Source organism: Somniosus microcephalus, chromosome 1 (assembly GCF_052327205.1).
Source record: "Somniosus microcephalus isolate GS21.2 chromosome 1, FLI_Smic_1.0, whole genome shotgun sequence".
In the NCBI taxonomy this organism is placed as follows: Eukaryota; Metazoa; Chordata; class Chondrichthyes; order Squaliformes; family Somniosidae; genus Somniosus; species Somniosus microcephalus.
Genome location: NC_140987.1, coordinates 214151927 through 214165393, shown reverse-complemented (window position 1 = coordinate 214165393; position 13467 = coordinate 214151927). Strand labels below are relative to the sequence as shown.

Genomic DNA, 13467 nt, shown 5'->3' with positions numbered 1-13467 from the left:
GGGAGGGGAGGGGAGGAGGGGTGAGGAGGGGAGGAGGGGTGGGGAGGGGGGGAGGGAGGGGAGGGGAGGGAGGGGAGGAGGGGGAGGGGAGGGGAGGGGGAGGGAGGGGAGGGGGGAGGGAGGGGAGGGAGGAGGGGAGGGGAGGAGGGGAGGGGATGGGAGGGGGAGGAGGGAAGGAGACGGAAGGAGACGAGAGGAGAGGAGGGGAGAGGAGGAGGGGAGGAGAGGGGAGGGGGGAGGGGAGGAGGGAAGGAGGGAAGGAGGGGAGGGGAGGGGAGGAGGAGGGGAGGGGAGGAGAGGAGAGGAGGGGAGGGGAGGGGGGGGGAGGGGAGGGGAGGAGGAGAGGAGAGGAGCAGGGGAGGGGAGGGGAGGAGGGGAGGAGAGGACAGGAGAGGAGGAAGAGGAGGAGGGGGAGGGGAGGGGGAGGGGAGGGGAAGAGAGGAGGAGGGGAGGGGAGGGGGATGTAACTTATCATGCCAATAAAGCGATTTGAATTGTGAATTGTGAATTGTGGGAGGAGAGGCGGGGTGGGGGGGGGAGGAGGAGGAGAGGAGGGGTGGGGAAGTCATCCAAGGTTTCCAAGCTTGACGCTAACCAGTAACTCCTACTAGAAACTGCATGTGCAGAAATATCAGCTAAAAATAGAGGGGTAAGATCAGGCATTGTGGTTGATGCCTTCACCAACTGAATAACCGCCTCAGACTTGAAGCAAAGCCACTTGTGTAAGCTAGCAGTCATTGGCTGGGATCTGTAACCCAGCGCCTTCAGGAAAGTGAGAAAAGGGAAGACAATTGAAAACGTTTTTTAGAAGTCTGTACTACATTATCTCAAAGTAGAAGTATCAATTTTGAGATTAAAATTAGCAGTTAAGCAGAAGAGGAGAAAAATCTCACAAAGAAAAGCGAAGTTGTGTGAATGAGAAATACTCACTGGTACTCGCTGCCGGAGTGGTAGGGAGGTGGGCTGTCGAATGTTCGCCCCGACATTTTCACCCTTTCAAATGTAAATCCTGTGATCGAATGGGGATTTCTTTTCTCTCCAAAGCCAAATTCCGTTCAAACCTTAACAAACATCAATCAAACAGCATCAGAATAACAGCAACGAAACTCCCTCCCCGCTCCCGCACAAAAAAATACCTGTCAGCAGATATTGAATAACAATTGAAATAAAAAATTAGATATAAAACCATTTTGGTCTAGTTCAGTGATATGCAAAAATAAGACAATTAAAACCTTACCCACGACTGCGCCTCTCAGAGTGTTGCGTCGTCTCAACACTTGTTGCTGCTGCTTCTCCAGCACACGCCCCGCGCCGGCCAGACCTGCCGAGGCTGGGCCCCGCCTCCGCCTCCTCTTGACTGCAAACCAGCGAGCACCTGCCGCAGCGGCACGTCAATCACTGGCAGATCCCGCCACCGCGACACTGGCCAACACAGTGAAGAATGTGGTCCCACTGGAACGTCTCACCTGATGCGCAGTTAGCAGCAGTAGTGAAAGAAGCAGATACCGAGCAACCAAATGCAGGATTCATTTATTGCACTCCCTTTAAAAAAATAATCTAAACACTGTATTCATTTGTTTTTATAGTGCGGACGTATTTTGGTCAAGACTAACACGCAAACAAACTTTTTTGTATTGTCTGTGGTCTTTTTCGGTCACATTAATTTTTTAGTTGCTCCAGAACAGGTAATTCCACATGTGACGATGTGATATTCCCCCAGCAAGAGAGAGACTACGTGTAATGCAAATGACTCAATGGTTTGGAGAGGTATCGGTAAACAGAAACTGAGAAGCTCTGAAATGCACCTGATCAGATCCGCGATGCACTCTCTGTAGAAAGTTATAATCCAGCATTATAAAGGGCGCGCGCTGTTGCTGATTCATGAACAGACCGCGCTACCTTGCCAGGGCAACCTATCTGACACCTCCTACCTCTCCCTGGACCAGGACCCCACAAATGAACATCAAGCTATCATTTTAATGAACATCAAGCCATCGTTTCCCAGACCGTCACTGATCTAAAATAACAACAGGAAATGCTGGAAAAACTCAGCAGGCCAGGCAGCATCCGTGGAGAGAGAAACAGAGTTAACGTTTCAGGTCGATGACCTTCATCTGATCTAATCTCCTCTGGAGATCTCCTTCCCCCAGGGCCTCCAACCTCAATAGTGCCCTAACTCCGCACAGTCCACTTTTACCTCCCTCCCAAGATCCACAAACAGCACTGCCCGGTAGACACATCATTTCAGCCTGTTCTTGTCCCACGGAACTTATTTCTTCCTATATTTACTTTTTTTCTCCCTTGTCCAGTTTCTTCCGACCTACATCCGCCACTTTAACAGTTTCCAGTTCCCATGTACCTAACTGTCTCCTTTACACCATGGACGTCAAGTCCCTCTACACCTTCCTTGAATGGAGACCCAAATTGTCTCCATCCATCACCACCCTCCTCCGCCTGGCTGAACTTGTTATTCCATTGAACAACTTCTCCTTTAACTCCACTCACTTGCTCCAAATAAAAGGTGTCACTATAGGAATCCGTATGGGTTCTGGCTACGCCTGCCTTTTCGTGGGATACATGGAACATTCTTTGTTCCAGTCCTACTCGGGTCCCCTCCCTCACCTCCCTCACCTCTTTTTCTGGTACATTGATGACTGAATTGGTGCCACTTTCAAAAGGAAATTAGACGAGTACATGAGAGAAAAGAGAATAGAAAGATATGCTGAATGGCTAAGATGAGGTAGATGGCATGGGAGGAGACTCTTGTGGAGTATAAACACCAGCACTAGTTGGGCTGAAAGGCCTGTTTCTGTGCTGTATATTCTGTGTAATTCTATGCTTCCTGTTTGCAACCTGAACTGGAAAATTTCATCAACTTGCTTCCAATTTCCACCCCACCTTCGCCTTCACATGGTCCATCTCCAACTCTTCCCTTCCCTACCTCAACTTCTCTATCTCCATTTCTGGGGATAGGCTGTCAACTAATATCTACTATAAGCCCACTGACTCCCACAGCTACCTTGATTACACTTCCTCCCACCCCGCTTCCTGTAAGGGCTCTATTCCATTCTCCCAGTTTCTCCATCTCCATCACATCTGTTCTGAGAATGCCACCTTCCACACCAGTACTTCTAATATGTCTTCCTTTTTCCTCAACTGAGGATTCCCCTCCACTGTGGTTGACATGGCCCTCGACAGTGTCCGTCCCATTTCCTGCACTTTTGCCCTGACCCCTCCCCCTCCCTCCAAGAACATAGGAACAAGAGTAGGCCATTCAGCCCCTCGAGCCTGTGAAGAACCATGATAGGGTTTCCCTTGTCCTCACCCTCCGCCCCACCAGTCTCCACATTCAATGGATCATCCTCTGCCATTTCCACCACCTCCAGTGCAATGCCACCACCAAACATATCTTCCCCTCCCCTTTCAGCATTCCGAAGGGACCATCACCCCCAACATCAACTCCCCTTCCCACAGCACCTTTCTGTGCAAGTGCAGGAGATGCAACACCTGCCCTTTCACCTCCTCCCTTCCCACCGTCCAGGGCCCCAAACACTCCTTCCAAGTGAATCAGCGATTTACTTGTACTTCTTTCAATCTACTATATTGTATTTGCTGTTTACGACGCAGTCCCCTCTACATTGAGAAGACCAAAGGCAGATTGGGTGATCGCTTTGATGAACACCTCCATTCAGTCCGCAAGCATAACCCTGAGCTTCTGGTTTCTTGCCATTTTAATTCTCCATCCCATTCCTACTCTGACCTCTCTGTCCTCGGCCTCCTACACTGTTCCAATAAAGCTCAGAGGAAGCTTGAGGAACAGTACCTCTTTATCTGGCTCTGTACATGCTTAAAAGCTGTTACATCTCCAGCATTTTCCAGTTCTGACAAAGGGTCATCCACCTGAAACATTAACTTTGTTTCTCTCTCCACACATGGTGCCTGACCAGCATTTTCTGTTTTTATTTTAAAACATATATTGCTTTAAAATCCAGCATTATACAATGATATATATATAGTGTGTGTGTGTATGCTAAATAGAAGGGACATCACAACGTGGTTGCTGTTTACGTGAAATAATTAACCTCAGTGATAGTTCGTATCAAAGGAGTTATGGAAGATCACATGACAGTTTCTATAATACCCAAAGAATTTGTTCTCTCGTACACTGGGGAAGCTAATGCGAATTTCGATCTATGTAGTTTAAACAAATATTATTCCAGCGCCTCGTGATCCATTAAAACTCATTAAAGAACACTTACTTCTAATAAAATTGGGCAACTGAATTACTGAAATCATTTTTAACATTTTGAATTTCTGAATGGAGTGTTTGTTTATCGTCACACTCTATCTCACATGGCCTTGTTCGCCGACAAAGTAAGTTTTTTTCTTGTAACAGCCTCAATTCCCGTTCCCAATTCATTCTCTCTCCTACTTCCTTCATATTCTTTCACAGCTCTTTTAAAAAATATATATTTCCTCTTTCTACTGAAGCCTGTGGCTGTTGTGACAAAGGTTCTCTACCCCAAATATAAACCTATCCTGTCAATCGTTGAGGAGCCTGTTGTGTATGTCCAACATTTTCTGATTTAATTTAGATTTCCAGTACTTACCGTAAAACCATGTCAGCTCTCGAACTGTTGGCGGAACCGGTTGTGCTACTCTGGGCAAGCAGTTAAACAAAGAGCCTCCTTGTACAAGGGTGGGTCCAAATCCTCACCTGAAAACTGAAAAGAACTATTCATTCTACACAATTTAAAATGTCTTTTAATGCAAACGCTTCCTCGGTGACTTCCTTCTGCGCAAACTAAATTGTTCCTCCGAAAGAAATAAAAACAGAAAATGCTGGAAATGAACAGCAGGCCAGTCGGTGCCTGCAAAGGGAAAAACAAGTTATTTCAGATATGTAACCCTTCACTGGCTCCTCAAAGGCTGAGCTCGAAAGTCAGCCAAGAGTCAAAGGTTGTCCACTCCAGGAACACGCAATCTAAAGTCGGTTTTACACTCGGATTTCAGGAGCACAGTATTGATGAGCCGGCTGTATTATCCCAGTGGCAGAGTCATAGACTCACTAGGGATTAGGTAGCTTGATTATGTATTGTAAACAAGGTGAGTGTAGTATTGTCGGAGGTGTTGTACCTCAACTGAGATGTTAAACCAAGAACCAGTGGATGTTGAAATTCCCATGTCACTATTCAAAGAAAGTGGTGTTCTGGTGTCCTAATCATCATTCTTCCCTCAACCAAAACAACCAAAAACGGAATAAATGCTGATTCGAAGACAAAAACAGAAAGCAGGTCAGAGAATCATAGAAACTTACGGCACAGAAGGAGACCATTCGGCCCATCGTGTCTGCACCGGTTGAAAAAGAGCTACCCAGTCTAATCACAGTCCCAGCTCTTGGTCCGTAGCCTTGCAGGTTACGGCACTTCCAGTGCATACCCAAGTACTTTTTAAATGTGATGGGAGTTTCTGCCTTTATCACCCTTTCAGGCAGTGCATTCCAAACCCCCACCACCCTCTGGGTGAAAACATTTCTCCTCTAATCCTTCTACCAATTACTTTAAATCTATGCCCCTGGTTATTGACCTCTCTGCTAAGGGAAATAGATCCTTCCTATCCACTCTATTTAGGCCCCTCATAATTTTAGACACCTCAATTAAGTCTCCCTTCAGCCTCCTCTGTTCCAAAGAAAACAACCCCAGCCTATCTAATCTTTCCTCATAGCTAAAATTCTCCAGTCCTGGCAACATCCTCATAAATCTCCTCTGTACCCTCGCTAGTGCAATCACATCTTTTCTGTAATGTGGTGACCAGAACTTTATGCAGTACTCTAGCTGTGGCCTAACTAGTGTTTCATACAGTTCTAACATAACCTCCCTGCTCTTCTATTTATGCCTCGGCTAATAAAGGAAAGTATCCTGTATAACTGCAGAAAATGCTGGAAAGACTCAGCAGGCCAGGCAACATCCATGGAAAGTGTCCCGTATGCCTTCTTAACCACCTTATCTAACTGTCCTGCTACCTTCAGGGATCTGTGGACTTGTACTCCAAGGTCCCTTTGTTCCTCTACACTTCTCAGTGTCCTACCATTTATTGTGTATTCCCTTGCCTTGTTATGTCGAAATGGTGTTAGGGAAATTGATGGGATTGAGGGCCAATAAATCCCCAGGGCCTGATAATCTACATCCTAGGGTACTTAAGGAAGTGGCCTAGAAATAGTAGATGCATTGCTGGTCATCTTTCAAAATTCGATAGACTCTGGAACAGTACCCATGGATTGGCGGGAGGTTAATGTTACCCCACTGTTCAAAAAGGGTGGTAGAGAGAAAACGGGGAATTATAGACCGGTAAGCCTGACATCGGTAGTGGGGAAAATGCTAGAGTCCATTATAAAAGATGTAATAGCAGAGCACTTGGAAAAAAGTGACCGGATCGGACAAAGTCAACATGGATTTACAAAAGGTAAATCGTGCTTGACGAATCTACTGGAATTTTTTGAGGATGTAACTGGTAAAATAGATAAGGGAGAACCAGTGGATGTGGTGTATTTGGATTTTCAAAAGGCTTTCGATAAGGTCCCACATAAGAGATTAGCATGTAAAATTAAGGCACATGGGATTGGGGGCAAGGTATTGACTTGGATAGAGAACTGGTTGGCAGACAGAAAGCAAAGAGTTGGAATAAACGGGTCTTTTTCCGAGTGGCAGGCAGTGACTAGTGGGGTACCGCAGGGATTGGTCCTTGGACCCCAGCTATTCACAATATATATTAATGATCTAGACAAGGGAACTAGATGTAATATCTCCAAGTTTGCAGACGACACAAAGCTGGGTGGGCGTGTGTGCTGTGAGGAGGATGCCAAGAAACTCCACAGGTTGGGTGATTGGGCAGAAGCATGGCAGATGCAATATAACGTGGATAAATGCGAGGTTATCCACTTTGGTGTCAAAAACAGGAAGGCAGATTATTATCTGAATGGCATTAGATTGGGAGAAGGGGAAGTGCAACGAGACCTGGGCGTCCTTGTGCACCAGTCGCTGAAAGTAAGCATGCAGGTGCAGCAGGCGGTTAAGAAGGCAAATGGTATGTTGGCCTTCGTAGCGAGAGGGTTTGAGTACAGGAACAAGGATGTCTTGCTGCAGTTGTACAGGGCCTTGGTGAGACCACATCTTGAGTATTGTGTGCAGTTTTGGTCGCCTTATCTGAGGAAGGATATTCTTGCCATGGAAGGAGTGCAGCGAAGATTCACCAGGCTGATACCTGGGATGGCAGGAATGACGTATGAGGAGAGATTGGGTCGATTGGGCTTATACTCGCTGGAGTTTAGAAGAATGAGAGGGGATCTCATCGAAACTTATAAAATTCTAACAGGACTAGACAAACTAGATGCAGGAAGGATGTTCCCGATGGCGGGGGAGTCCAGAACCAGGGGTCACAGTCTAAGGATAAGGGGTAAGCCATTTAGGACAGAGATGAGGAGGAATTTCTTCACCCAGAGAGTGGTGAACCTGTGGAATTCTCTGCCAAAGAAGGCAGTAGAGGCCAATTCATTAAATATATTCAAAAAGGAGTTGGATATATTTCTTAAGGCTAAAGGGATCAAGGGATATGGAGAGAAGGCAGGAACAGGGTACTGAATTTGGATGATCAGCCATGATCTTATTGAATGGCGGAGCAGGCTCGAGGGGCCGAATGGCCTACTCCTGCTCCTATCTTCTATGTTTCTATGTTAGCCCTCCCCAAATGCATTTACTCACACTTCTCCAGATTTAATTTAATTTGCCACTTTGCTGCCCATCTGTCTACAGCTATCCTCCTCACTATCAACAACAACAACTTGTATTTATATAGTGCCTTTAACATAGTAAAACGTCCCAAGGCGCTTCACAGGAGCATTAAAAGACAAAAAATTTGACACCGAGCCACATAAGGAGAAATTAGGGCAAGTGACCAAAAGCTTGGTCAAAGAGGTAGGTTTTATGGAGCATCTTAAAGGAGGAAAGAGAGGTAGTGAGGCAGAGAAGTTTAGGCAGGGAATTCCAGACCTTAGGGCCTAGGCAACAGAAGGCATGGCCAGCAAAGGTTGAGCGATTATAATCAGGGATGCTCAAGAGGGCAGAATTGAGGAGCGCAGATATCTCGGGGGGTTGTGGGTCTGAAGGAGATTACAGAGATAGGGAGGGGCGAGGCTATGGAGGGATTTGAAAACCAGGATGAGACTTTTGAAATCGAGGCATTGCTTAATGGGGAGCCAATGTAGGTCAGCGAGCACAGGGGTGATGGGTGAACGGGACTTGGTGCGAGTTAGGACACAAGCAGCCGAGTTTTGGATGACCTCAAGTTTACATGGGGTAGAATGTGGGAGGCCAGCCAGGAGTGCATTGGAATAGTCAAGTCTAGAGGTAACAAAGGCATGGATGAGGGTTTCAGCAGCAGATGAGCTGAGGCAATGGTGGAAACAGGCGATGTTACGGAGGTGGAAATAGGCGGTCTTAGTTATGCTGTGGATATGTGGTCAACCACATGGCCAATTTTTGTATCACCTGCAAACTTCTTAATCATGCTGCCTACATTGAAATCTAAATCATTGATATATACCACAAAAACAAGGGACCTAGTACTGAGGTCAGTTGACATTTCAGATTTTAACACCCTTTCACAGCATTTAAGACCTGAAATAGCAAATTCTGTTTTCCACAGGTGTTGCCTGACCACCTGAGTATTTTTTAGCTTTTTCTGTTTTTGTTTTCAGATTTCCAGCATCTGCACTATTTTATTTTATGTTTACGTGGTTATTCATTTCATTTCTGTCTTGGGATCTTGTGTGGAAAATGTCAGTTATGCTTGCCTACAAATCACTCTACTTCAAAGCAATTTATTATATATGCAGCATGTTGAGATGTTTCCTTGTCCTCTCCTTCCACCCTTGCTTTTACATTTGACAGATCATGATCCACCACCCACAACATGGTCCCATCATCAACCACATCTTCCTCTAAGGTAAGTAAGTGAGGTGGTGGGTGAGGGGAGGGATCCAGAGGGTGCAAGAACATTCAAATCTGACACCAAATAAGGTTTGCAACTTGATCCATTTATTGTGTTCAACCAAGCCTTTGTCACACACGGTATCTCTAAGCAGTAGACATACAGAGAAATAAACTATAGTTTTCCGTTTCCCCTCTGGATAGAGATGTTACCTTCTTGGATCCTTTAGATCATGGCTCTCTACAAATTGTGAAGTAAAGCTCAAGATCTTTATAGGCCTCTAGTCACACACACTGTCCTTGATGATTCATTATGGCATAACAAGTGTTATTGTGAAGACGAACCCCAGAAATACAATAGTTCCTGCAAAACTTCCGGATGTCCAATCTGTTATCATTAAGCATGTAACTAATCACCTTAGTCCCATTGTCCATTCCCTTATCTCAAGGTTATCTTGGCTGTCTCGTATCACAATGTGGCGACAAAAAGAAGACAACAGGCACAAATCACACATTCTGCACCTCAGCAGAAAATAAACAGCAGTCATCCTAGGTACAGTACAAATCTACACGCTATCTATAAGTAAAAACAAAAACCTTAATCATATGAGATTAAACCAAATCTTAATGCTACATATATATGTATATAAGAATAGATTATCTTACAAGGGGATTGCAGCCAGGTGAGGCGTAGGGAAGACCGACAGAGGAAATGTCAAAGGTATATTTGTGGGGCCCACAGGGACTGTTCCTCCTGGCCCACAAGGAAACCTATAAAAAAATGTTTTATTTACCTTCCTGGGCATTTTCTAGCCCTGATCCCATCAGCCGCCGTCTTTTACTGGCAGGGCTGGCACAGGTAAACTCTCGTTGGGATCCTAATTGTGTCATAGGACCCCAACATTTACATATCAAAGAAGCTTCTGTCTGACTGTGACGGACGTCTTACCCATGACCGGAAACAATGCGGTTAGAATAGAGGCAGGTCGGAACGCAGTAGAAATCTACTTCCACCAGAGAGGGCAGATGGGGTCTCGGTTTAATAAATAATCCAAAAGACAGCACATCAGACAGTGTAGCATTCCCTCAGTATCTGCACGGAAGTGTCAGATTAGATTATGTGCTAAAGTGTCTGGAGCGGGACTTGAATCAACAACCTTCTGATTCAGAGGTGAGAGTTCTACCATTAAGCCAAGGCTGATGCTATATACACGTAGTCACAAGAAAATTATTTACACTGTAAAAGAATAGAAGTCCATCCTATTCATATTATTTTGTCACACTACAATATCAGATTGTTTAGTACCAGATATTTATTTATTGACAAGATAAAATGGATGATTCTCCATTCAATTAACATACAGCAATTCAATACCAGCTGTTTCCACTTTGCTTACAAAAACAGATAGAGTTACTGTTGGGACTGCTGACTTTATATTTTGACAATTGTCCAAATTTCTTATTCCATTGATTTGGAAGGTGACATTAAAGGTGGATTCATAATTCTGTTTAAGAAAACATCAAATTCCAGAGCTGTTGCCTACAACCATTTTACTTATTTTTGAGAGCAGTGTTATTACAAATCACAATATATTCATGATACTTATGTTGGACCCAAATCTCCAATGATGTTCACATATTCCTTACAGAACGCGCCAGATTTTCCTCCATTAATTTCAATGGAAGGAAAATCAGGTGGATTCTGTTTCAGTCATGCGATGCTTCCTGCCACATGTTCCTTTCTGTGCTCTGCCAAGGCAATGCTCAACACCCAGGCAGTTGACTTCATACATGGTTTTCGCACTAAACATTTGAACTTTTTCTTGTACAAGTTGGAAGTCACGTTCAAACTATATTGGATCTGGTCATACCACACCATGAGTACTGCGTTCAGTTCTGGTCACCAACTCTCAAGGAAGAGCTGCGAGAGTGATCCCTCACATCAGAGGACTGAGTTGAGGAAAAACTAAAGCAGCTTGGGCTTTTCAGCCCTGAAAGGTAACCAAGAAGTGACCTTCTAGAAGTATGTAGTAAATGGGTGAACCATGACAATAAGACAAATGGGACGCAGATTGAAACTAGTAAAAGATAACGTTAAGATTAATGGCTGGAAGATTTTCATGCAGAGTAAACTTCTTGTTAGAGTAGTGGAGGCAATACCCTGGAATCTGGAATGATGGCAGGGGGAAGCGAGAGCAACTATAGGGTCTTTCCAGTTGAATGAGCTAAAATAGGCTGAATACCATATAGATCAAGAAGATCTCAAGTTTGAGTTTTGGCGTGCCCTTTATTAGTTGATTTCAGCTGGGGCATTTGAGCTTAATATACCCAGACTAGTGAAGGGAAAATTTCAACTAGATTTCCCTATCAAGATCATTATCCAGCGAGCCCTCCTAAAAACTACCTGTGATCTCCCAGTTTCTCCATCTCCGCCGTATCTGCTCCAACGATACCACCTTCCACACCAGTGCTTCCGACATGTCTTCCTTTTTCCTCAACCAAGGATTCCCCTCTACCGTGGTTGACACGGCTCTCGACCGTGTCCATTCTATCTCCCGCACTTCTGCCCTCACCCCTGCCCCTCCCTCCCGGAACCACGATAGGGTTCCCCTTGTCCTCACCTTTCACCCCACCAGCCTCCACATTCAACGGATTATCCTCCGCCATTTCCGCTACCTCCAAAGTGATCCCACCACCAAACGCACCTTCCCCTCCCCTCCCCTTTCAGCATTCCGTAGGGACCGCTCCCTCCGAGACACCCTAGTCCACTCCTCTATCACCCCCAACAGCCCTTCGCCTGGCACCTTCCCGTGCAAGCGCAGGAGATGTAACACCTGCCCCTATACCTCCCCCCTTCCCACTGTCCAGGGCCCCAAACACCCCTTCCAGGTGAAACAGTGATTTACTTGTACTTCTTGCAATCTAGTATACTGTATTCGCTGCTCACGATGCGGTCTCCTCTACATTGGGGAGACCAAACGCAGATTGGGTAACCGCTTTGCGGAACACCTCCATTCAGTCCGTAAGGGTGACCCCGAGCTTCCGGTCGCCTGTCATTTTAATTCACCGCTCCATTCCCACTCGGACCTCACCGTCCTTGGCCTCTTGCATTGTTCCACGGAAGCTCAACGTAAACTCGAGGAACAGCACCTCATCTTCCGATTAGGCACTTTGTAGCCTTCCAGACTCAATATCGAGTTCAACAATTTCAGATCATAACCTCGGCCCCTATTACATTTTTTCTTATATATTTTTTTTCCACCCCTCTGTTTTGGGTTTTTTCCCCCCCCCCTTTCCTTTTTTATTCTCTCTCCCACATGGCAGCTGTCTCTCATTCTGCCAATACACTTCACACCTAATCTGAGCCATCTTTTGTCTCCACTTGTCCTATTACCATCTCGTCTGGTTTTGAATACCTCTTTATGTCTCTTTACTTCTTTTGTTCTATCGCAGCCCTGCCTTGCGATCTGTTTAATTTCCTTTCCAGTTTTGAAAAAGGGTTCACCCGAAACGTCGACTCTAATTTCTCTCCACGGATGTTGCCTGGCCTGCTGAGTTTTTCCAGCATTTTCTGTTGTTATTTGTGATTTCTAGTGTTGGATAAGAACGTTAAGTGAATGTAATGGCGCCCCCCTCCCCCTGCCTCACTCAAGAAGAGGATTCTTGAAACCGGCACTTGCGAGGTCCCTACGGGTGTGTACACAGCTCGTACACACCTGTAGGCATCGGAAATTACGGGCCAGTGAGTCTTTACCTAGGAGCTGGACCACAGGAATCCTCCAAAGAAGATCAGTTGGTGCAGTTCCAGAAGATCAGCAACGTATTTTACAAGTATATCACAAGGTTCGTGTCAAGCATAAACACAGATGTAGACCAGTTGGGCCAAATGGCCTGTTTCTATGCTGTTGTAATTCTATCAGTAAAAAGAGAATGGTTAAAAGTGAGGTTGGATCCCTGCGAAGAGAGGACTGTTAATTTGTAAATGATCAAAAAATGGTGGAGGCACATAATAAATTCTTTTTATTATGGCAGGACTGTCGTATGAGGAGAGATTGGGTCGACTAGGCCTGTATTCACTAGAGTTTAGAAGAATGAGAGGGGATCTCATTGAAATATATAAAATTCTGACCGGGCTAGACAGACTGGATGCAGGGAGGATGTTTCCCCTGGCTGGGGGGTCTAGAACGAGGGGTCACAGTCTCAGGACATTTAGGACTGCGATGAGGAGAAATTTCTTCACTCAGAGGGTGGTGAACCTGTGGAATTTTCTACCACAGAAGGCTGTGGATGTTAGATCCGTGATTCTGAGAGTATGCTGTTTTTCAATAACTACACGGATGCTGTAACTTAACAATCAACAGGTGTTTACTGGAGTAGGGTAGTCTCAAGACTGGGGGTACAGAGGCATGCTCAAGGCTTATATACAGGTGTGGTCACTGCCGGTACTACAGTATACAAGAGCTGTAAAAGTAGTTCTCTCTTA

General features: G+C 45.4%; 1 protein-coding gene across 2 annotated transcripts in view; it reads right to left on the bottom strand.

The window, feature by feature from the left end:
* Positions 1 to 5016, bottom strand: part of oclnb (occludin b) — a 63870-nt gene extending 58854 nt beyond the window's left edge. Inside the window, exons 1-2 of one of the 2 annotated variants that reach the window (XM_085989854.1) lie at positions 4611 to 5016; positions 931 to 1061 (exon numbers count right to left, since the gene is read on the bottom strand). In XM_085989854.1, the coding sequence (XP_085845980.1) occupies positions 931 to 986 (56 nt within the window). In that variant the 5' untranslated portion in view covers positions 987 to 1061; positions 4611 to 5016. Of the gene's footprint in view, positions 1 to 930; positions 1062 to 1237; positions 1516 to 4610 lie in introns of those variants that run through there. The other variant, XM_085989846.1, reaches the window with a different exon arrangement.
* Between the last annotated feature and the right edge of the window lie 8451 nt (positions 5017 to 13467).